General features: G+C 38.4%; 1 protein-coding gene across 2 annotated transcripts; it reads right to left on the bottom strand.

Annotated features, from left to right (window-relative positions):
* Positions 1-1,001: 1,001 nt before the first annotated feature.
* cry3a (cryptochrome circadian regulator 3a) lies at positions 1,002-20,447 on the bottom strand. Of its 2 annotated transcripts, none has more exons than XM_017721298.2 (15): positions 20,298-20,447; positions 18,274-18,445; positions 11,948-12,056; positions 11,674-11,816; positions 11,220-11,404; positions 10,840-10,928; positions 10,426-10,566; positions 9,755-10,066; positions 8,907-9,058; positions 6,644-6,846; positions 5,962-6,054; positions 4,923-5,042; positions 4,683-4,781; positions 4,293-4,456; positions 1,002-3,814 (listed from the first exon to the last, which is right to left on the bottom strand). In XM_017721298.2, the coding sequence occupies exons 2-15, from the start codon at positions 18,429-18,431 to the stop codon at positions 3,806-3,808; spliced, it is 1,977 nt and encodes a 658-aa protein (XP_017576787.1). In that variant the 5' UTR covers positions 18,432-18,445; positions 20,298-20,447; the 3' UTR covers positions 1,002-3,805. The 2 variants fall into 2 exon arrangements, with proteins under 2 accessions (XP_017576787.1, XP_017576768.1); XM_017721279.2 differs by having other exon boundaries at positions 1,002-3,811.
* Positions 20,448-24,266: the final 3,819 nt, after the last annotated feature.

The raw sequence follows: 24,266 nt of genomic DNA, 5'->3' as shown, positions 1-24,266 counted from the left end.
AACTTCTCAATATTGCTGTTTATAAGGGGGCAAATATGCATTCATTCATTCATTTTCCAAGCTGCTTCTCCCTCAGGGTGGCAGGTGCAAATATGCAATTTCCCCCCTAATATAATTCACTGTCTTGAATCTTTTGCAAAGTTTTTTTTAAACATTATTTTTAAAGTATAACATGAAATTTAATTTGTCATCAATAAATAAATGAATAACAAGCACTGCCTGTGATTTCGTGATACTAACAGACTTAAAGGAATGAGGTTTCTTTTTTAAAATATATCAACAATGCCCCCTTGTGGCAACAGTTACTCTATGCAGCACTCTTTACTTTTTTAAAGCAAGGATTCATCAGTTCATCAAAAGTTCACACCAAGTGCCCTTAGGCTGTGCAATGGCATTTGTGTCCGCAGTTTGTCTCCACATGCTGGTTTTATTTTTTTAAGAATGGGAATGAAGTGGACCACGACTTGGGCAGAGGTTTAACTATTTGGACAACCTGTAAGGAAGGACAAATGCTGTCACACCCGTCCTTTAGGTTAAGTAAAGACATGAAAACCAGCAAACCTTTCCAGAATTGTCTTTGACTAACTGATGTCATTAACTATTACTTGCAGTACGGACGTATTTATTAGGCCTCAGTGGCCATGCTAGTGCGGGGATAGCGCAATGCATGTGGGGAATTGTAGTGCGAGAACATTGATAAATTCTGTCAAACCAAAGATGCTGAGGGTTACAATGCTACAGAAAACGACATAACAATAATATACTAGTTTTATGTAGGACCTTATTTTTACTAGTTCAGTTCCATTTAAATTTTTGATCAACCTAACACAATTACATTAAAAGAATGTATATGAATAGAAAAACAATGTATATTCAAAATGTTCAGATACTGTATACTGTAAAATATTGCATCAACACGTATGTGCTGTAATGCATTTTATAGTATACTGAGAAATAAGCTATGGAAGTCAAGACACAAGAGCAAAACTCAAGTCAAAGAAGCCAGTTTCAACAATTTACTTCTGTCATCAGCCTGATTTTTGCACAAGTACGACTGTTTACAGACTCGAGGATAGAGAGAAAGTGTAGACATAAATCAAACAAGTATTTCACAGGAAGTAAATAAAAAGAACAAAATAAATCCAAATGGGAAAAAGAGATGATTCACTTAATCCACTGTGACAAATACAAGTATCTACAACAGCACAGAGAATTTACAGTCAAAAGCACTCTCAACATTCAGAAATGAAGTCAACTCTTCACCTGGTCAGCCTGTTTGTCTACACCATTTGCTGTACAGTTGCAACTATGCCAATAGCAGGTCCAGGAACAGCACAAACACAAGTTCAGCACAGTTTAAGAGTCAATTACATCTTAAATGGTCATCAGTGCACACCTAGGCAGAAAGATTATGGCCTATATCTACACATTATAGCTGTACAGAAAAAGCTTTGTTGGACACCTGGAGTGGTGACACTGTAAACGTTTTAGCGGATATAATGCCTAGTTTGCACTGAAGTTTGCTAATTTGACCAGCAAAATTTTTTTGTAGCATCTAGATACTTTTATGAGGGATGCAATTACACCGATCAGTCTGCTTTCAGGAAAAAGAACTATGTCCAATTAAGCACTTTACCTGCTTATTTTCAAAGAGGAGTATGGTCAATTAACTGCTTTTGTGCTTGTGAGTACTCTTTTATTCAAAAAAGCTGGCTTTTGTTCTGTTGTCTTTGTTCTGTGTTTTTGCACAAAGGCATACTTGTGATTCCTTCAGTTACTGATTTTGGTCTGTGCGGAAAGAAAAAGTAAAAAAGTAAAAAAAAAACTAAAATAAAAACCTTTGGATATGGCTGTAACACAATTCTCCTGGTCTTTTTCTGTATCAAACCACAAAAATGGTTTTAGTGGTAAGCGCAAAGCAGAGAAGAAAAAAAAAGCAGGTGCCACGGACCGGCTAGAATGTGAGACGGAGAGTAAAAGGACTTCTTGTTCTTTACAGTTATCTGTGTCCCTGAGGAAAGCCATCACCCTCATTATCTACATAACACCATGACACCTCTTCCTGCTGCACATCACTTCCCTTACAAATGTACTGATGCCTAATATGAGGCATTGAGAAATCTGATGTGTAAAAAAGGAAAAAAAATCAAATGCAATTCCATCACAGATGAGGGTATAGAGGAAAAAAAATACACAAGAAATCTTGTTAAAAGATTAAACCAATTTTAGATCTGGGTAAAAAAAACTGTAGTACCTCTGAAGAAACCAACTATCTGCAAGAGAAAAGAATGTTATTTTCTCCTTTGGAATGTGTTAGTTGTCTGTTATGTTTCATTTTTAATCACCAAATATATGTAGTTCAGATTACCTTCACAATGTACAAAGTACATTTAAGACTGACGGGGAGATGTTTCTCATTTATTTAATCAGTTCAAAGCTATGTAATAAAATGCACAACGGAGTCATGTTTACGATAAAAATGAAAATAAAATTAGCTCATTTACAGTGATAAACCTTCTTGGTGTACAAAAAAAATAATAACTGACTGAAGCTAAAAGAAATTAGAAAACAGGGTCTTCCTGCACAATCTTAAAGTTTACATTAAATGCAAGACTAAGGTGTGACCTCAAGTCCACAAAGAGTCAATTAACAATTTAAGGAGGCGGTTTACAATATAAAGTCAATTTACAATAAACCGTAAGACTCATTCACTATAAATCTGTAGTGATCAATAGCTGGTATACAGTTTAGCTTTCTAGATTCACACCTCAGTCTTTGCAGTGCTTCTTTGTGCTTGAGGCCCTGACATTAGGCATCTGCTGGCTGAGGTCCGGCCCCGTTTGACCGCGGAAAATACAAAAATACACTAGAGTCAATCCAAATTAGTCAGAGGACCTTTACAACATGGATGCCTTTTGATTCTCTGAACACCACTGCACTATAAAATATCCTAGAATCATCTGCTTATGTTACATAGTTCTTTGTACACAAAACAGAAATGGCCAGATCAGTAGAGGGGTACCTAAATACCCAGAACAAATCTGAATCATTAAAATTGTACAGCAAATATTTACAAATCAATTGTCATCATCTACCATGCTACAGTGTCCAGGAATCTTTTTTCCATTTTACTATGTTCTGTTTGCAGTTCATATTTATGCACAGTTGAAACACTGATACATTCAACAGGGACTAACAAAATAATCATATATAAAATCTAACTATAAATCTTTTGATTACAAAAAAATAGTAATGTACCATTTTTTGAGAATTTGAGAAAGGAACTAGTGATGAAAAAAGTAATAGTATATTCCAGTGCAGCTATAATACGCATCCAACAACAGGCAGGTGCTGGTAGTAAAGATCTCCTAACCGGCTGCATAAAAATACTCCTGAAAGACTGCCTACTTTAAAAATCTCTACATAATGCTTGATGTAAAATGTTTCATGATAAGGTATCAGTTTCGTGTAAAAGGATGTGACATTTATGTACAGGTAAGTAACAAAAATGAAACATTTTAATATTTCAAAAGAAATTTGAGAGTGGGAATGGATTTGTTTTTCTTGATTTTGTCTTTAAATGGTGTTCATCCTCTTACCCCTTTTCTGACCAATACATGACCCAAGGTAATTCACCCTAACACCCTATACCCTCAAAAAAAAAGAAAAAAGAAACAAAAATTAAAAAACAGACCAATCTTAACCTCCATTTCTACAAAGCTGGTTTTAAGAGATACACTTCACAATGTGCTGTGTTCAGTTGTTCAGTGCTGTGTTTGCTCACTTCAGTTGATGATATGTCCCTCTAGCTCTTCTGAGGAAAAACAAAGAGAAAATAATATTTAAATATTACATAAAGTAAAATACTTTATAATTTCTAACATGTTGTTCACACCACAGTCCATACAGTCCAGATATATTAACTAAGCTGCAAACACAGCTTATGTTGAACTTACTAATTCTGTGATGTCATGGAAAACAACCCATTTACATATATATGTATATGTATATGTGTATGTATATATATATATATATATATATATATATATATATATATACATACATACATACATACATACATACACACACATACACATGTATATATATCAGTCACATGTATCAGTTTTAAAGCCACAGTAACAAAAACAGCCTCTTTAATTCTAATAAATAAAGAAAATTATTAAAATAAATGAATTTATGTTTTTGGTACATAAAAACACACAAGTATACACAGGCCATTTAAAACAGCTCAACATGGCTATGAAATTAGTTGATGAGAGATTTCCATTTACCATACTAGACTGATTCCTGTTGACTGCATGGACAGAAGTGATTTCGGCAATTTGTCGCTGTAGCTTGTGAGAGGTGGAAAGGGTGTCATCATCTCCTTCAGCATTGCGTTCCGATTCTCTTTCCCTCTTACCTGTGACACTTCCTCCTGTGTGAAGCAGACATCCTGCAACAGCATTAAGAAGAAGGCCATTGGTCAAAAGTCTGAACAGAGCATTCTGTGTTCAGTATTCATATTCACATTTATATGAACTCATAGACTCCAGATTCCAGCGCCCTCCCATTTACTCTGCAGTGATCCTTTTTGGAAATTTTGATACTCATGACTTTTATGACCCTTTTCCTGCTATATCAGTTCACACTAAAACATTCCAACTTTCCTTGCCCCTTACCTGGATGGTGAGGACCTGATATCTCATGAGAGATTTTGGAGTGGTAAAGCTGACTGCTGCTTCCAATGACCTGGCTAGAGTCTGGCATTTGGTGGTAGCCTAATGAATGATCAGGAAACAAAATTGTGCCATTATTAGTGATATCTTACAAAAAAAACAAAGGATGTTAATATTCACACCACAGATCATTACCAACAGAATAAGGCATACTGAAATACAAATCAGAGTCTTCAGTCTCACCTAGCTGCTGCTGCTGTTGCTGCTGAATCCCACTTGGTCCCTGATTCTCCTCACTGTCGAAGTTCAGCAGAATACTTCCACTCCTGTTACCACTGGCAACAGAACTGCTTGACACAAGTGCTGTTGTAACAGTACAGGATTTTTTAAAAGTATAATAGCACATTTTAAATCTATGTGATATTCTCAATGGTCCCGTTGCTTTAGTTTCCTCCATCTACTTACTGCATATAACTATTTACATACAGTATATTAAACTGTGAAGTACTGAGTCAGTCTGTGTGTCCATGTCTGTCCATGACGCCTCATGGTTCAAGCTGTACAACAGCTGCTAACTAGCTAATATAACTTCTCAGCACATTTCACAGAGGTAAACTTTATTGCCAAATGTATGTGGACACACCTCTTCATTTTTAGGTTCAAGTGTTTCAGCCACACTAAATGCTAATAGGTGTATAAAATCAAGCACACAGCTATGCAATCTCAACAGATAAAGACTGGCAGTAGAATGTATCATACTGAATAGCTCAGTGATTTTAAACGTGATCATCATAGTATACCACTGTTGCCACAAGTTCGTTCAGGGCAGGGCATCACTCACTATAGATTTCCAAACTATCTCTCGAAGCAGCATCAGCACAAGCACTGTGTATCTGGGGCTTCATGAACTGGGTTTCCATGGCCAACCAGCTACACACAAGCCAAAGATCACTATGTGCAATGCCAAGAGTCAGCTGATGTGGTGTAACAGGGGATGAACAGGAAAGTGTGAGCCAGGCCTTTTCATCCAACATTAGTGCCTCACCTCACAAATGTTCTTTTGATTGAATGGGCACAAATTCCCACAGACACTTTCCAAAATGTTATGGAAAGCCTTCCCAGAGGAGTGGAGGCTGATATAGCTGCAAAGAGGGGCCAACTCCATGTTAATGTTCATGGTTTTGGAATGGGAAGCCCAAAAAACTCATGTAGGTGTGATGGTGAAATGCCCACAAACGTTTGGCAATATAGTGTAATTTCAAAGTATGAAAACAAGTGTTACCTGGTGTGTTGGTCCCAGAGTGCTGTTCTCCTGGAGAGTAGGCCATACCATTCCCATTCCCATTATGTGTAGATGGCACTGAGGCCAGAAGTCCTGTTAAACCAAAAAATGAGAGGCATCTCAGAGGAACCATTATTGCAGTGACAGACAACATTTCATGGTTAATTAACATGACAAACTGACAAACAGTCTTAATGTTCATACTGTATCTCACTCACAAAGATTCCTGGGTCACAGGCTAACAGTCCTACTTAAGTCTCTTGACAACAGTCCAGTTTTGATTAGCAATTGGATGGACAATTTTTTATGTATGAAGCGAGAAGGAAATATCCAGTGACAGTGTTGATAAGCCAAAACTTTTTTCTTAAAACAAAGACATTTGCAGAAATGCAAGAATTCAGTGCAATATAGACTGATATATTTCCATCTTGATGTGGTAGATTGATGTATACACTGATAAATGCATAATGTAAAATTTGTGAAAGAAGCCCAAAGAACTGGCTGAATTTGCGTGGCACAATATCCCAGCTAGAATTTAGAGGCAAAGAATAACAAATGCTGAAAGGGTTAAAGAAAGGGTTAAAACATAATTTAAATGTATTTGCTTAGACCAAATATTATTTTTGTGAAGCTAGCTAGCAGTGATGAAGCTCCAGGCCAGAGCTTATAGCTAAAACCTGACCTAGTCCTCTGTATCGGGAAAGTTGCTGGTAGATCTGCTTCATCCTCTCAATGTTAAGGCGGCTGGCCTCCGCATGGTTGACCATGGGCTTGGGGTAGTGGACTCCGATGATACACTTTGCTGCAGCCTGCACTGAATCTGGGGCATTCCACGGATCATATATGTACTTGGCCGGAAAACCTCGGAGAACAGGTAAATAGCGTCTGGAAGGACAAGGAGACATTAAACCGCAGAGTCTCATCATAGATACAGGAGCAGCTATGTGTAGTGGTGGTCAGGTTCCCATTGCATAAAACACAAAGTTAGCAGAAGTAGCCAATATTAAAAGGGTGCAAGGGTTTCCATTGGCAAAAAGCTTTAAAATATGATTCAAATAGCAGTGCATTTGTTGCAACAAAGGAGCTTGTATGAACTGCCACAGAAAATGGACTAGAGTGAAAAACACAACTGTCTCATAGAGAAATACAAATAAATGCATGCTTATAATACTCAAAAGTCAGAATGCGGCTTTGCAACAGCTGTGGCAACAATCAATGATGCTTAAGGCAGACTTTGTCGTGACTCACAGATGATACTTGCCATTTTACAATTCTTAAGCAAGTGTCACTACAACACCATAAGAAGACATAAAAAATGTCCAAGAGTGCAAGGAATTGCATTAAAGGCCTACTGGAAGTCAAAGTGAATGTTGTTCTTCTGGGTCCCAGGGACAGTGAAAGGCCACCTACCTACATGTTCCACCTTACCAGAGCCAGGACAGAGGGTGGTCGATGGCACCACAACGTTTGCAGACAGGCGGTTTAAACCAACAGATCCTGCCTGTGCTGAGACACTACGGAGATTCCTACTATAACACGCATTAGAAAGCAGAGGCAGTGACCAACCCCTCCCACCCAGCCAGATCCAGCCAAACACCTCCCTCCCACCCCTATCCCGCCTAACCATTCGAATGTCAGGGTTGAGTAAGAGGTTCAGGTTCATTCCCTGCCCCTCGCACTGCTACTGATCGCTTTTGAGACGACAGTGATCCCAAGCCAAGGCAGAGAAACCTGCTAGCTGTCAAACAAGCAACACAGTATACTGTCCTCCGCTGCTGGGTGGCCCCCTCGTTTTGCCAAAAGGGACCACAACCCTTTCGCCAGGAACATTCACATCCTGCCTGGACAAGCGATGAAAAGCAGAACCGAGGAAAGTTAGCATGGGCATTGGGTGTCTTTGGGAAGGCCACTACATGCAATCGAGCACATTAAGCAGTTGTTGAAGGTTGCTGTTCAAACAGACTGAGGTATCTATGGACCTCTCAGTAGCACACGAGCACAAATGGAACTCTCAGCAAGTTCACTTAGATCTATAGTAATTGAGGCCAAGTAAAAAAAAAAAGACAAAAAAAAAAACCCAACAACAAAAAAAAAACAGTACATAGTTGTTGCTCTCTTGCACAGGCAGGGCTGCATTTAACACCAAGAGCACCACTAAACATTTCAAAAAGAGTCTGATAAGGAGGAGTTGTCCAAAGCTAGATAGAAGTACTGTTATCCCTGGCTTTGGACCCCACCTCCCATCATGCCCTCTGGGAAATGCATTGTGGCTCTCTATGCATTAAATACAGGCCAGGCTTCATATTTCCTTACCAAGCGGTTAAAATCCCTTTTGATGAAACGAGATGCTACCGAGCTAAAGAACAGGCTACTGTATTGCCCAGAGAAAAAGCATCAAGCTTCAACCAGAATCACAGCTAACAGGCTTCCAAAGGCTTTGGCTAAGAATGGCTTTTGTCTTAAAAGCAATCAACCACAATTTCCAAAGGGGAAAGGGAAAGCTGAACTTTTCACCCAATCCCCGAAAAGACAACACAGAAACACAGCACAAACAGGCTTTCTGCTATTACGCTAATGACACATAATGCAGTTACTGTATTACTGTAGCAAGATGGTCTCTGATTGTATTACACAGTTAAGCAAGACAGGACAACAGAGTTAGGAACATTAAAAAGTGTGTTAGGAACATTAAAAGTTTGTTACTTATTACTTATAACAAATGTGTGTCTGAGTCTTTCTATAGGTTTATCTATACCTGATTGATTTTTGAAATGTGACTTACCCATACTATTGAAAATAAAGTAGAATATTTTGTGCCTCTATCTATTTACCACACTTTGAATGAGGGCTGATCACTTATCTGTATTGTGGGCTTGCAGGAACAGCTCAGCTGTCGGTGCACTATTGAATACCTAGCAGTGTATGCATTTGGTAAAATTACCAACCTAATAAAATCGCCGTTAGGGTCAGTGCGCCGACCAAAGCCCACCGGACAATAGCAGTGGAAGAACTGCTGAAAGAAGGAGCTACAGGAGAGCCACATCCAGCTGCCTGCATTCACACTCCAGTCAGCGTCCAATAAGAGCTCCTCAAACACCTGTCAATCACAACTACTATTACAGACTAGCCAGTCACATACAGGGCTTCACATCCATGTCTCCCAGTGACCACCAAACACTTCAGAAACTATTTACAATGACAACACGGCACAACTATTTCAGAATGATCAGACATACAGTCAGTCTATACAGTCAAAACTAGGGTAACATAAGTTTGAGGACACCAGTCTTTCTGTTTTAAGTGAAAAGGTCCCCAGGGTCAACCCAATTTTATTAACCAATCACCCTGTACTAATCTCTAAGGTGGCCTCTAAAAAGAAGCTTCTCAAAGTCCACTACAACAGCTTGGAAAGTAAGACAACTGGAGATGTCTCGTATGGAAAACTATAGTTTTTCTGGTAAGTAGTATATGCAGGGATTCAAGAAATTATGTCAAGATTAGATAGCCAAACTCAATATGAAAAACAGACATACACTTTGGGTCAGATTTGGTGGCTGTATCCTGTAACCTGAAGAGTCAAAGAGTGATAAAATCACTGGATTTCTGTGGGATGATGGAGGGATGAGGGTCAGGAGGATTAAATAAGTGCTATGAATAAAATGCACTCATGTTATCTGAATATAATATCTATACCAAGTTTGATAGGTCTAGCATTTTACTTTACAATAGTAAAACACTTTTTGGGTTTTTGAAATGTTTGAAAAAAAAATTGCCCCACATATAAACAAAGCACCTTCATGCCCTCCTCCCAGCTGATCCATAGGTCTCCTCGGGTGAGGAAGCAGGCCACAGCATGCCGGGCCAGGTGGTGGATCCAGCCCTCCTGCCTCAGCTGGGTCATGATGGCATCAATCCAGGGGAAACCAGTCTTAGCCTCAGCCCACTTGGCCAATGCCTCTGGGTTTTTATCCCAGGGGATACGCACACAAATGGGGTTGCCCTCCATCTTGTCGAAGCGTGGGTTGGTGGTGGCGGCGGTGTAGAAAAATTCTCGCCACAGTAGCTGTCCATAGAGGGAGAGGGGAGGGGTGCTGGTCTTTTTCACCTGGGAAAGTGAGTATGGGATTATAATGCTAACATAGGTTTCACCCAGACAAAGTGCTGGTTCAAATTCCCTAAATGCAAAGTAATACTCTCATAGATTTACTGTCTACAGCCTACAAAAAGAATTTTGGCTGAAGAGTCAACCAGATGAACCTGTGGAGCTTCGATGGAGCTAATATGAAAAAAGTGGACAGGATGAAAAGGGCTAAATATTTGAGATGCTCCAAGACTATTCTACACATCTATTTTCAACAATCGCCAGGTAATTATAATGGTACTGCAAGTGTCTACTACAAAATATGTCCCTTGGGCTTGTGTATCTTGTGTATGCTGAAAAGCAGCTAAGTAGTTATGGAGTACCTTTCTGTAGAGGTCTGTAAGTTTGAAGTAAAAGAGGCGACAGGAGAGGCAGCCGAAGCGAAGGTATGGGCTCAGGCCTGTGGGGCTGGCCAAGAGGGAGTTGGCATTCATCCTTGGTCTCTCAAAGTTTGCTACCCAAGCCTGCCAGACCGTGGTGAAAAAAAGCAGAAAAATTCACAAACACTTAATGAAGCAATAGTTTTGAAAACCATCTGTTCTGAAATGTGGAAGCCAAACTGTACAGGCAGTAGATGTCCAACAGATGTTCTTTGTGTTCTCAGCTCATTACCTGTGGCATGTACATTTTCTCTACATTCCAGCTGGCAGCTTATGCCAAAGGCTTTGTGTGAGGACCAACAATGGTAAAATATCAAACAGTTTACCATGTCAATGTCATACATTGACATCCTATACCTTTCTCTCCAGATGTCTCTCAATCCTTGTTAACGCTTCAGTCTCCCCACCTGGCCAGACAGCAGAGGGCAGTCCTTCTGTGTCAAACCCTACACCCAATTTTAAACAAGTTATTCAGACACACTTAAGTATGACACTTTATATGTGGTAATAAGACATCATGTTAAAATATGCTATTCTAAGAAGTGGGATCAATTTCACTTTAGTAAACAAAAGGGGCCAACTAAAGTTCCACTTCATGACATCAAACTGTTGTTAGGGTCTCCTCTTTACCATCTAATGTCTTATAAATAACTAAAAGAATTATAGTTTAGATGTTAATCTTTTAGAAAGGAAGCATAACTAGAGCAAGTGAAATAGTATTAATAGTAGTATCTCACCCAGCTCTTCCAAAGAAGGCACGCCATATTTTTCACTATGGTCTTCAGATACAGGCGTGATGCAACAGCCCATGAAAGCACTGGACAAGGTCTCCACCGGCATCTCTGGAGGATCCATGCGGCTGATTAGCGTCTGGAAACGCTTGTAGGTGAGGGGCGGCTGACCACCATTCAACTCAATGATTCTACAAGTTAATACAGAGGAAAAATGAGCAACAGGAAACCATTTTTGTAGACCAGAAAGAGGACTTCTCAGATTTCCCCCTACATACTCTACTAAATACTACAAAATGTCTAATAGACAAGCTAACTTTAGGTAAAAACAGTCATTGTGTATATTATTTATAACTGCTCATACCTTTTTTATATACAGCTATGTCATTTAAGCAACATCAATAACATAACAGTAATGTAAGACATATAGAAGTGCTTCAAGAATAAAAGAAGCTCCTACTTGTCCAGATTGTACAGTGTATGTGAGATCTTGATGATGACTTCCACCCCAGCCTCCATCGCAAGCTTCTTAATGGCAGCATCCCGCTCCTTTCCGAATGGTTCTGAGTCATACTCAAAAGTCAACCTGGATATTTCCCACTCCTGAGGAATGAAAAACAAAGAGGAGATACGCAGTTAATCAAAGAAGACTCTGTTAAGGTTTCTGACTCAAAGAAGTATGAAAATCAGAGTGTAGTTTTTAGAAGTGGTCACTTAAATTCAATGAATTTCACCTTGAAGAGACGTGGGAAAACATTGGCTGGTTGACCTCGAATGACAAAAAGGCGGGAATTGAGTTTCCGGAGATTGGAGTCGAGATCATCTAGGCACTGAAGGAGAAATCTGCAAAAACAAACACGATACAAATCCTTGTCGTTCAAAAACCACACAATCCATCAATAGTGTATTTCAGAATTGCCTCCAAATATATTACTGGAATACAATATTAAAATCTTGAATAATTCATTATGTCTGTGACCTGTGAATCATTAATTGGTACTAATTTATTATATCTGTGATACAATAACTGAAAAACAGGAAAAATTTTGATTGATGTGTTGTCCCATATCTTCTGTGTAATGACACACTGGTCACAACATACTGCCATACTAGGTCATTCATTTCAATAACAGCATTTATACCATTATAACTATTAACAAAAAGAAAAAATATATTAGTGTAAAACAAAAGCTGAAAAACAAAAATACCCAATTGCAGACACCACATAATGTCATTAGATAGCAAAATGAGGGTATTCATTCATAAAAAATATATAAATGTCCCAAACTTCATAGACAGTATATATTTTGAATTTTAATTATGATGTACATTTATGCCCTTGCTCACTCTTAATCTACAGCCTTTACGAGGACAGTTAACGGCTGAGTAGGCATACATTCACAACATTACCACACTACCCACTAGTGTCCAACAGTTGTACTGCAAGTCAAAAGAATCAGAACGCATTGTAAAAGTGTGGAATGCAGACCGTACAGGGCTGTTAAAAACCTCAGTGGCTGCACGTGCAGCTCCATCTTGTCTCTGGATTTAACCCTGGAGATTATCTATAAACAGCCTACCCTTTCCTGGCAAGCTGGAATCTAACTTCACATCTGCTACAAGTTTCCATTCACTGATTTCTTCGCTCTGTCCACTTGCATGTGGAGGTGTTTAATGCTATTTTTAGTTCAGACACCTGCTTGTGCACAGCTTGACTCAGCAGCTGACAAATGTACAGTTCAGAAGGAGTCCTGGGTTTCCACCTGTCAAGTAAATCTTAAGTGTCTGAACAAGCCAAAATTAACTTTTAACCTCTTTGTTTAATTAAGATGGTAAAACATAAGAAGACCAATTAGGTTGTGGGTTACAGGTGGCAAACAAGATAAGACAGGTGTTTCTAGCTTGCTTCAAAAAAGAACAAGTGAAAGAGCATAAAGTACAGGCCCTAAGTAGCACTGATGTAAGTTTCTTGTTTTGGCACTACACACAAGCACCGTGAGGACTTAACTATGAGGTTACAATACAGAATGTCAATTTAGCGACACATTCAGTTCAACCATATAGAAAATCCTACAGTCCTTTTTATATACTGTTTTCATGTTATAAATGACCAATAAACACAGCAACAGGCTAATCAGCTGTTTCTTAGGCAAACAACACTGCATCACTGGCTTATGTGAATGATAGCATGTTAACTGAGGCATAGCACAGATAGATTCTGATAGATTGTATCCTGACATATACAGAGGTACCTTAACTGGTCAGAATCAACCAAATGTATGAAACCAAAAGGACAGTGACAGTGCTTATATATTTTATATATATAAAATATACACACATATAGATAGATAGATAGATAGATAGATAGATAGATAGATAGATAGATAGATAGATAGATAGATAGTACTATGCAAAAGCTTCTGGTGTTCTCAGAACAATGACTGACCAACAGAGTGCAGACCTCAACATCACTGAATGTGTTTGAGATTATTTGGTCCATGAGAAGCAATGCAAAATGCAAAAAAGCAATGCAAAAGAAAAAAATGCAACCAACTGACTGAACTTTGGAAGTGCAAATAAAATTCCCTGCAGATTTCCTTGAAAAAATTAGGATGAACTTTTAAATAGTGAATAATTTGATATTTTATCTATTACATATATAAACGTAAAACAAAACTGTCAAGCTGCATATGGACTACAGTGTATGATAATATAGTTAATAAAAAAATAAGCTTATGCTATACAGTTGCTGCACGTGCAGATCACAGAGTCATTAGTGCTCTAATTCATTTGTTCGAGGTCAGGACATGCCCCCCTGGCCTGGTTAACCTTGTACCTGTGTCTATGTTCTGGCTCAAGTGGTCAGACTGAGCCCAAAGTCAGACGGTCTGTTAGCAAAGCCCTGATTAGAGACCAGACAGTAAAGCTGCCCATGCTCCAAATACACGACTAGCCACCCAGCCGGCATACTTCCACATACAACTCCCCTATCATCACTAACACACACGTAGCTTGTAAAAGGTCATTAGCAGGCCTTGTACTTGTATTATCTTCATACAAGCGACCAACTGTTTGTGTTCACTGGCATGCCATATCTGTGTAATGCCACCTCTCAATACGTAAGGTAATACAGGTAAAAATGCTGTGACTAGATACACTGGTTGCTGATTTTTCATTTCATGATGGATCACCATCTGTAGTTTTATGTAATTGATTACATACTAGCTGAAGTTAATATATGGGTTACGGTGGCAGTTTTATGTGTAGTAAATAAAGGAATGAACAGATAGGGATGTATGTGTCCTGCTAGCCAAGTCCAGACCACTATGATCTCAAGAATCCAATGACGACTGAACGTCAGACAAACCAAGCTGCTCTACAGGCTATCAACACTTTTTGTTTTACTTTTAGTTATTAGCATTGTTCTCAGCAACATATTTCCCACTGACCTATAGACTGTGACCTCTGAAGAGACTATTGAAAAACCCATTTTTCTAGCCCTTTGCTCAGTCATACATCATCCCTTATGTAACTGTCCTGGCCTACATATCAGCGCGCAGGCGTGCAGCCACTGGAGGGCATAAAATTAGCCTAGTGACCTGCTTTCAACTATAACAACACTGCATACACCTTCTAGGAGAAAAGAATAATTGCCATTTCCGGCACTGGCTCCTCTGGGACATGCAACAGTCTGACACTAAACGGTAAAAGTGAAGGGATTTTGTCTTTACTTGAAGCAACATTAATAGACATTAAAGTAGAAAAGGGACAAAAATGGATGCGCTCATACTGTTTAGACACCACAAAGCAAATCTCTTCTGGTTGGCCACAATATGTTTCTGCAACTGACACACCGAGGCATCACACAGTCACGCTTTCACCCTCCAATGGACAGCCATACAGAGTAGGACATGTAGGGCAGTATTTACATTATTGCTTTCTTGCTGCCACCTACTGCTTGTTGTTACTTAAAGTTTTTTAAATAGAGACTAAAATGGGTCAAAGAGCATTGAAAACAACAAAAATAATTCACATAAAGTCAACCAATCAGATCAAAACATCCCCCTTTTAGTTTCACCAACAGTAATTTGACAGATTTATCAGTGACTTTGTTTAAAACAGGTGCCTTTCCTATTCATGCACTCCATTAAGGACACTCACACGTAGGAATTCTATATTTATGTACAGGACTTGAGGTGTATAGATATCACTTTTCATTGCATTCTGATTTACTCTCATACATAGTTGGCGTCATAAAAGCTCATCTCTGAAAGAGATGGAAAAGTAATCAAAGTTCTCCACTCCACTGGAAATTATACCACTTCAAAGAAACACTACCCTTAAACAGGGCTTATGATTGGTAAAAAAAAAAAAAGGTTTATTAATGTAACTTAATTAGTTCATAAACACCTTAAAATCATTAATGCAGACTGATGTAGAAGACAAATTAAGATTATTAACCAGCAGGATCTCAGGTTTAACAGTAAAAATTAATGTAGACTATTTGGCAAGCAACAGGTCACTGGTGCTTTTATTATTTATGTATTCTAACTTCTTATTAATGACATTTAATTGTTGATGACCTAATTACTAAGCATTAATAATAAGGGGTCACCTCACATCTCATATCTCCAAAAACTTTACATGAGAAATACCTAATTGGTCATTTTGGACCACTTCTATTGGCCTATATAAAATTTTGACACGGTGTTAAATAAAGAAGGAAAAAAAAAAAATCAGTAAAGAGATACAAGATGAGAAGGAGAAAAAAATCTTAGTATACATCAATGTTAAATTACATTCCATTTAATTTTTTACTCTTTCTCTTGGTCCAATTCAAAACAAAAAAAAGTTATGAAGATTTCATTTGACATCTACAACATAGAGAACCCCCTGCTTTGTTAAAGTTGTTTTATATATCAGTTGTGAATGCATTTAAAAACTAAATTATTAATATTCTAAGAGACGTGTCCAATCATATCCGCAAAGAGCCAGTGTGTCTGCAGATTTGCATTTCAACAATGCATGGGCTCACAAGAACAACGGTTAGAAGACTTAAACCCAACTGATTAAACAAGTACAATCTGCTTGCTTGGAATGAAAGCCCACACAGGCCCTTCTGCAGATAAGACACCTTTGCATTAGAAGAACAGCTGACAAATGCAGCTTATTCTAGTTTAGGGTGCATGTCTTTATTTGCAGGTAAGGCACAGGTTAACTTGTAGTCGTGGGTAAGACTGAACATACCCAAGACTGGTAAATCCTCTCTTCATTCAACAGGTGTGTGCTGTGCTTAAATAAGACCAGGATGGCCATCTGCACACCTGCAGCTGATGTGACAGACCTAGTCACAAGTGCATTAGTTTTAAATCTGGTGAACTGACTTTTGAAGCAGACCAAAATAGCCCATTCAGAAGATGATTAGAGATGAGCATGGTTGGTGACAGACCGCCTCAAGTTTGGACTGACTGATTCCCAGCTTTTCCACAACAGCATCTGCTACTCTGTTACTTGGCCTACATTTCAAAATAATCAGTGACCATTCAGGCACTACAGTGATCTTCATTTGGAGAGACTTCTTTGTGGGTGGATATGTGCTTAAAAATAGCAGTGTATGGGCATTTATCTATTAATCTGTGTGATTACAGCAGTTCTGTGGCATCATCTGTTTTTAGCTTAAAGCCAACCTGCTGTGCTGAAAGTCAGAAATCACTTAAGTGAAACTAGGTGGTGGCTGTCAATTAGTGAGTCAAAGAAACTAATCTGTAATCTCAAACCTGTGTCTTTCTTTTTATGTGTAACTGATAATAAAATAATGCTGTTTGGTGATTAAATAATGATACTGAAACAGAATCATCTGTCTATTGTGTGATGACAGATTTTGAAACACATTATGGGAAACATCCTGGCAAAATACTATAAATGGAGGAGAAAGGCTAAAACCTGTGCTGCATGTCTTTATTTTCATGAAGCAGAAACACGACTGTTTCTACTTGTTTAATCTGATGATCTCAGTCTTCAAATAATCGATTAGTAATGTGAGGTGTGAAAACCAGCAATTTACTGATAAGACTGGTGACCCCTGCTTTAGGCTAGTACATAATTCTGTTCATGTCAGTCATGTGCGTTAACAAAAGAAGGTGTGCAGATATGGTCTAATATATGGAAGAGCTATCTTAGTGTTCAAAACATGTTTCGATTTTGTCGTGTGATTTTTAATGGATTTGGAGAGTTGGTTTTATATCTATGAAAACAAGTCAGCCATGTGTGAAACACGAGTAGGTGTAAACTTCACAAAACTTAGATGCAATAAAAGACTATAAAAAGTACTGCCTAAAGAATACGTCATTTAATTAAGGTGTGTACTGGACCAAAGGTCAACTCTAATTTCGGGTTTATGCAACAATGTGGTCATTTACTGACAATCATCACCAACAAATCAGAATATATTCAAGTACGTCTACCCAGTTAATGAAAGTTAACGCCTTTTACGACAGGAGATTGAAATGTCCATGATTGAAATATCAGTCTGTGACTCCTTTATTCATGTAAGCATAATGTAACACATGCTATGTCACATAAGCAGCATGTGAGGTTCTTTTCATTTCACCATTGGACCATAATCTAAAAGAAATTCTATACAACTTCCACTCAGTTTGGCACAGAAATCTTTCATCATTCAAAGATCATTTTAGGAATCTCTGAATGAACCAGTAATGATATTAGTTTCCCTGTCTTCTCGAATGACCCTGTCTGCTTGAAGCACTTTTATTAGAAACGCTACACTTGAATGAAAATCTCTCTTGTCTTTTCTGCAACATCTCTCTCTCTCTCTCTGTGTCTAAAACAACTCTGCAGTGCTCCATAAACTCTGAGTGGGTTTTACAGAGATGACAGCAATAGGAGATGGCAAATATAACTGAGCTAATTTTAGAGGCAACTACTTTGGTACAGAACGTGTTTAGTGTTTTAATCATAGAACACAACAGGAACTTTATACCACACCTCACATTCACTTCTGAACTGGCAGCGGGATGTGAAATATCAGAGACACACTTACCTCCACCTGTTGACCCCAAGGTTGGAGGACCCGGCAAACCAGGGGTCCAAAAAGTACACACAGCGGATGGTGCCTGCACCCCGCACTGCCTCCTGAAGCGCAGGGTTGTCATGAAGACGCAGGCCCTTCCGAAACCAGTGGATGGAATTTGGGGCCATTTTCAGTGTGTCACCTTTTCACGATACAGAATCAGGACATAAATTCATCAGCTGAAACAATCACACAGACTGTAGAGGCTGCAATGAAGCATCAGGTTTAACCTCTTAAGCTTCTTTGCATGTCCACATCCTAAGGCGTATTATTCAGTAACTACATGGCAAATGATGTAAAATGACTAAGTTACTATTAAATAAATCTGGACCTGCCGACACAAACGAGAAGAGGTTTAATTATACAATTTTCAAAAACCTATCAGTGAAAAGTGAATTGACCCATGCTCATGAAAAATCACTAGATCATATCACATTGATCATGCATTTAAAAATGTCTGGCATCCAGACACAATATCAGTCTTCTGGGATAAGTCACCATTGCCTATTACAGGAATGATGCCAACAGTATACCCAACAGACAAAAATGACACACATCTACAACTTGCGTAAGTAAATATAAGTTTGTGCGAAGAAGAACATGCAGTTGTGTGCAAAAGTATGAACATCCCTGGCCAAATTATATGTTTTGATTTTCTATGCAAAAAAAAGTTAATACACTCTCTATAAGGATTAAACTTAAACATTATAAAAGTTACAAAAGTTTAACATACTGGAAAATAATAAACCATAAAATATAAAATGTGCCAAATTTGCACATCACAGTAATTGTGTATTAAAATATGCCTGTGATCAGGGACAAATTTTTGCATAAAACTGTTTTCAAGAGTTTTATTGTCATATGCACAGCAGAACGAGCAGGTACACTGTACAATGAAATTCTTACTTTGCTGTTTCTCCAATTCACCAAATATAATCTTAATATAATCTTAGAAGAGAATATGTAAAAAAAATAGAAAATATAAGAATAACACTAAAAACAATAGTAAAAGCGTAAAAATTACAGTTTAATACAATGTATTACAATGACCTTTAAGACATCATTAACAATCAGTTCTGCTCAAGTCTTTTTTCCTTTTTTTGTGATTTCCGTGGTGAGTAGAGACTCCTCCAGCTTCCCTGGCATTGATGCTGTCCATCTGCGTTATCTGTGGCCTTTCTTATTCTATGGCATACAATTATTGGCACATTGTACATCTGACTCACAGGGCTGACACAACAGTGATGTCCACATTGGAAGTCACTCAAAACGGAGATTCCACAATGTTAACAGTTTGTATGATTATTTGGTAAAAATGAGAAATCAGCTCCATTCAAGAGAATCTAGTTAATAATCCATTCAAACTCTAATACTATGTTACACTGAAACACTGCTGTTTAGATTGTTGGGCAGTTCAAGGGATAAGGAATCAACTAATAGCTGACTAGATATACATGTATTACAGTTTCCATATAATACAGTTAAGAGTCCTAATCACAGAACACATACAATTGTGTTTAATGTTGTCTCTATCTTTACACCACGCTTAAACTTCTCAGCAAGTAATAGTAATAAGAGGCAATGTATGTTTCACTACTGTTTATCATTTTCGCTCCTAAAGATAGTTTAAACTCGTAAAATGATGCTAAGTCCTTTCTCAGAGCGGCCAGCCACATGTCTCTATAGCACAGAGCATCTTGGAGTGGAAATTAGGTCAGTCCTAACTGGGTGAAACTGACGAGACTACCTGGGTAAACACTGATGTTTTAAAGTCGTCCGTAGCCCCGTTACCTCCACAAAATATCGAGACGGTCACTACAATGCCCAGCAGGTATGTTTAGACGTTGCGGACAGCGTTTCTATCAAACTTTAAGATAAAAACAGTGGCGAAATTGGGTCACCGACGCGCGAGTTATGTAACCTAACTATAGCACAGCGGTTTTTTAAACGAACGCCATATCTTTTGTCAAAAATAAGTGCGAGGGATACATTACCTTTAACTGTTATGTCAATCCTGAAGACAAAACCATCTCTTCCCACAGTATTTCGGGGAACACCACTCACAAAGCTGTTTCTGCACCCCTATCCTTCCGTAGTGCTCGTCTCTGTCTGACTCGCTTCAGCAGCTCAGCGCCTCTCTCCCTCTGACGCTGTCCGACTAAGGGCCAAGCCGCCTCCGATTGGTTAAAGCGAAGTCACGAGGCAAGGGCACGCTCACGTTTAGGAAGCGTGGAGTGTCACCGTGGCAACGCTGACTGGCCTCAAACTGCTCCCTGTGCCCTACATAGTGTACTTCATAGCGAAAGAAAGAGTTATGTGCACAAAAATAGTGCACTATATGTCTATCCTGGAGGCATTGGGGACTGAGCCCTTGAATTTTCCAGCAGGCCTGTCCACCGGCTACATGCGCAGGTGTTCAGTACAAATCTTCAAATGTTTCACATTTATCAGTTATGCGCTATTATATATTGTAAAGGCTTCCTGGAAACGTAGCTATATGTATATATCTAAATACGTTCAACGTTTGTTTGTTTTTATCGCGTCACTGTCGTCACTGTCAGTGTCTGAAATAAAAGCTTTTGATGTAGTAACGTTATATAGAAAATGTTTCAGTGATAACTCCCCAGTTCTTACATTTCAAATATGTAATTAAAGCTGCTTAAACAGGTTTTAATTCATTGTTTTAAGGTCGTTAAAACCGTCTCAGTTGCATATCTGAATATTCAGTATAAAGCTAGTTGGGCCGACTAATTCACGCTGAAGATATAAGGAGTCTTTCAGTGCAGACTGGTTTTTGAATGAGGTGCAGTACATCGCAGCCAATCAGAACGGAGGTCATTTACATACAACAGTCTTAAAAGCACAATAATAAAAACAGCTTGGTTATTTCTGAGGCATAAAGAGAGGTTGGAAAAATGAATTACGGCTGTTTTTAGATATAAAAACACACAAATGTCAAAAGTGGACCACAGTGACACAGGAAATTACTTCCCATTCCAGAGTTCTGCGTGGGCAGCTTAGCCATGTTTTTGATATTTAACGTAGCCTCACTGGGGCTATCTAACTATTTGTCAGTGAGAAGAGTTAGCCATTAGAGCAGGGCATTGAAAGACTGTCTCTTTCAAACTGATATGACCTTATCCTTAGGCATCCTTCAGAATGCACTGCCTCTGGGGTTTCACTGACTAAGCAGCCTTTCATGTAAGGGGGAGAGCTAAAGTGCTGCTTGAAAGTTTGTGATGACTTTGTCATTTTGTGAATTTCTACAGAAATGACCTAAAATGTGCTCTTCATTTAACTCATAACAGTAAATAAAGAGGACACGATTAAACGTATAACACAAAAATATATAATTCATTTAATTCATTTATTAAACAATGTGGTCCAACATTAACTGTCTTTGTTAGCAAAAATATGTGAACCTCTGCTCTCAGTAACTGGTGTGACCAACTTGAGCAGCAGTGACTTCAGCCAAACAGTTCCTATGTCTGTTGACCATCACTGCACACTGACTTGGAGGAATCTTGGCCCATTCCTCCTTACGGAACTGTTTCAACTTTGCTGTCTCCGTGGGCTTTCTTGTATGAACGCCACACTTTAGGTTCTGCCTCAACATTTCTATCAGACTGAGGTCTGGACTTTGGCTCAGCTATACCCAAAATGCAACAGTTTTTTTATTTGAACTTTTCTTTGGAGACTAACTGGTGCTTCTAGGGTCATTGTCTTTCTGCAGGACCCACCTTCTGTTGAAATGTAACATCTCTCATTTAAGTCCTTAGGGTCAATTTTTGCTTTATCTGTCCACATGACATTATTTCAGTAGTCTTCTGGCCTGCCAAGTGGTCTTTAGGAAACTAATCAGGTAGAAATGTTGTTCCTGGACAGTAGTGGCCATCCATGCTATCATTCCATACATACTATTCCTGTTCAGGATTTCTCTGATTGTCTGATTGTGGACTCATCAACATTGTAAGACAGACCTGCAGATCTTTAGATGTTACCCTGGGGTTCTTTTCCATCTCTCAGAATGTTCTATGCTTTAGTTCTGGAGCCATTTCTGTTGGATGAGTGGATTGTGGGTGACTTGTCATGTCTGATGGAGCCATGCTCTCTGCTCTCTATCAGAAAATCTTAAAGGACAATGACCATGAGTTCTGGACCTAAAGTCTACCTCTAAATGGCTCAAAAGAAACAAAATTAAGTTTTTGGAGTGTCAGAGTCAATGTCCTCACATGAATCCCATTAGGTTGCTGTGGCAAGAGGCAGTTCTTGCTTGAAAACCCTCTAATATAGCCAAAAGCAATTCTGCAGAGAAGAGTGGCCCAGAATTCCTCCACATTGATGTAAGAGACTCATCACAGATTATCACAAAACATTTGATTGCAGTTGTTGACACACTTTTTCACATGGGTAAAAATTGGTTATGAACAAATCTTTAATAAATAGAATAATCATTTAAAAGCTGCATTTTGCTGTCTTTATCTTGTAACAAAATTAAGTGAATGACCTGAAACATTTAAATGAGACAAGTGAACAAGAATAGAAGAAATCTGGTGAGGGTCACATACTTTTTCACAGCACTGTAGAAATTCACAAAATGATAAAGGGCTCACAAACTTTCAAGCAGCACTGTGTCTGTTAGCATCATTTCAGTGTATATTTTAGCAGTGTTTGTATACTGAATATTTCTAAAAGCTTACACAATTTTTTGCAAAAGCCATCCGAGAAGATGATGTGTGAAGCAATTTATCTGGGTAGTAAATTTGTATTTATTAAAATATTTAAAATATGTGCAAGATTGTTAATAAATAAAAATAAACAGTACTTGTCTGCCAGTGTGTTAGCTTAGTGCAGTGTGTAGTCAGGAACTAAACATGTGTCCTTTTAACTATATTCTACTAACCAAGACATTAATGACTGTCTTAAACACAAATCTTGTTGTTTAAATGTATTTAGGCTTACTGTCAAGATAAATAGCCTAAAACAAATTCCTTGTCTGCATAAGACATTTGCATGGTACTGTATGTGTGGATAAAGCTGTGGGTGGAAATATGATTGGGTTCAGTTTGCAAGGCAGGTGCGTAGGTTGGAGAAGAACATATGTAGTTTCTTGTATGTTAAATAGGAATTTGGCCTTGCTTTTAATTGCGTTCAGTTCAATAGAGCTCTAAATCAGGATCTTTGAAAGGCCACAGAGAGGCAAACACAGCATTTCCTGCTAAATAAGAACTCCAAAAAAAGTTGAGTGAAAATGGCTGTGCATGTGGGTCATCCTAGCACAGGTTAGTCTGTAGTACTTACCACTGAATATAGAACAACAGGCTTAGACTTGCAATTGCTGGAGGAAGCAATTGCTAAAGGAAGCAAGTAAATGCTTGCATGACCTTTACACGTTACATGACATCACAGTCAGTGAGTTAGCTTCTTCTACAATGTGTTGTATCAAATTTGGAAATGTCTTTTAAAAACATATTTCTGGAAACACTGAGGGGAAAATTAAACTATAGCCTGATAAAATGAGTTTTAGCCAACTAAAATTTAACATATGGAAAAATATATTGATCGAAGTCAGGCGTGTTAAACTGGTACTGCGGATATTAGTGTTTACCCTCATCTAACACTCTGAATTCAGTTCATGAAGGCCATGCTAATCAGTTAATGAGTTGAATCAGGCAGCTTGCTAAAGTCTGCAGTGTTTTGGCCCACAAGACTGGAGCCTGACACGTGATCTGAATGTTGATTTTATTGTTATATGATTGTATATAACTACACATTCACACTCATGCACACAACCACCTTTCAAAGACTTTCATGGGGGTACCCAACACACACAGACATTCTAGTTTGCTTAAATGTGAATTTCTTAATTGAATGAAAACTCAATTAAAATCTGACTTCACATTCCTTGTTTTTTCCTTTATTTCCAATTTACATTAATTAAAATCGTAACAAAACCAGGATGG

The sequence above is a fragment of the Pygocentrus nattereri genome, chromosome 28, assembly GCF_015220715.1.
Source record: "Pygocentrus nattereri isolate fPygNat1 chromosome 28, fPygNat1.pri, whole genome shotgun sequence".
In the NCBI taxonomy this organism is placed as follows: domain Eukaryota; kingdom Metazoa; phylum Chordata; class Actinopteri; order Characiformes; family Serrasalmidae; genus Pygocentrus; species Pygocentrus nattereri.
The sequence above is the reverse complement of the archived record's forward strand: the minus strand, read 5'-3'. Positions and strand labels throughout refer to the sequence as shown.

Coding starts and splice junctions, on each gene's coding strand:
- cry3a (XM_017721298.2), bottom strand. CDS start 18,431: ATGGCCCCAAATTCCATCCACTGGTTTCGGAAGGGCCTGCGTCTTCAT. Junction 6,847..8,906: donor CCTAACGGCGATTTTATTAG/GTTGGTAATTTT, acceptor TTGTCCTTCCAG/ACGCTATTTACCTGTTCTCC. Junction 5,043..5,961: donor CTCTGGGACCAACACACCAG/GTAACACTTGTT, acceptor CTGTTACAACAG/CACTTGTGTCAAGCAGTTCT.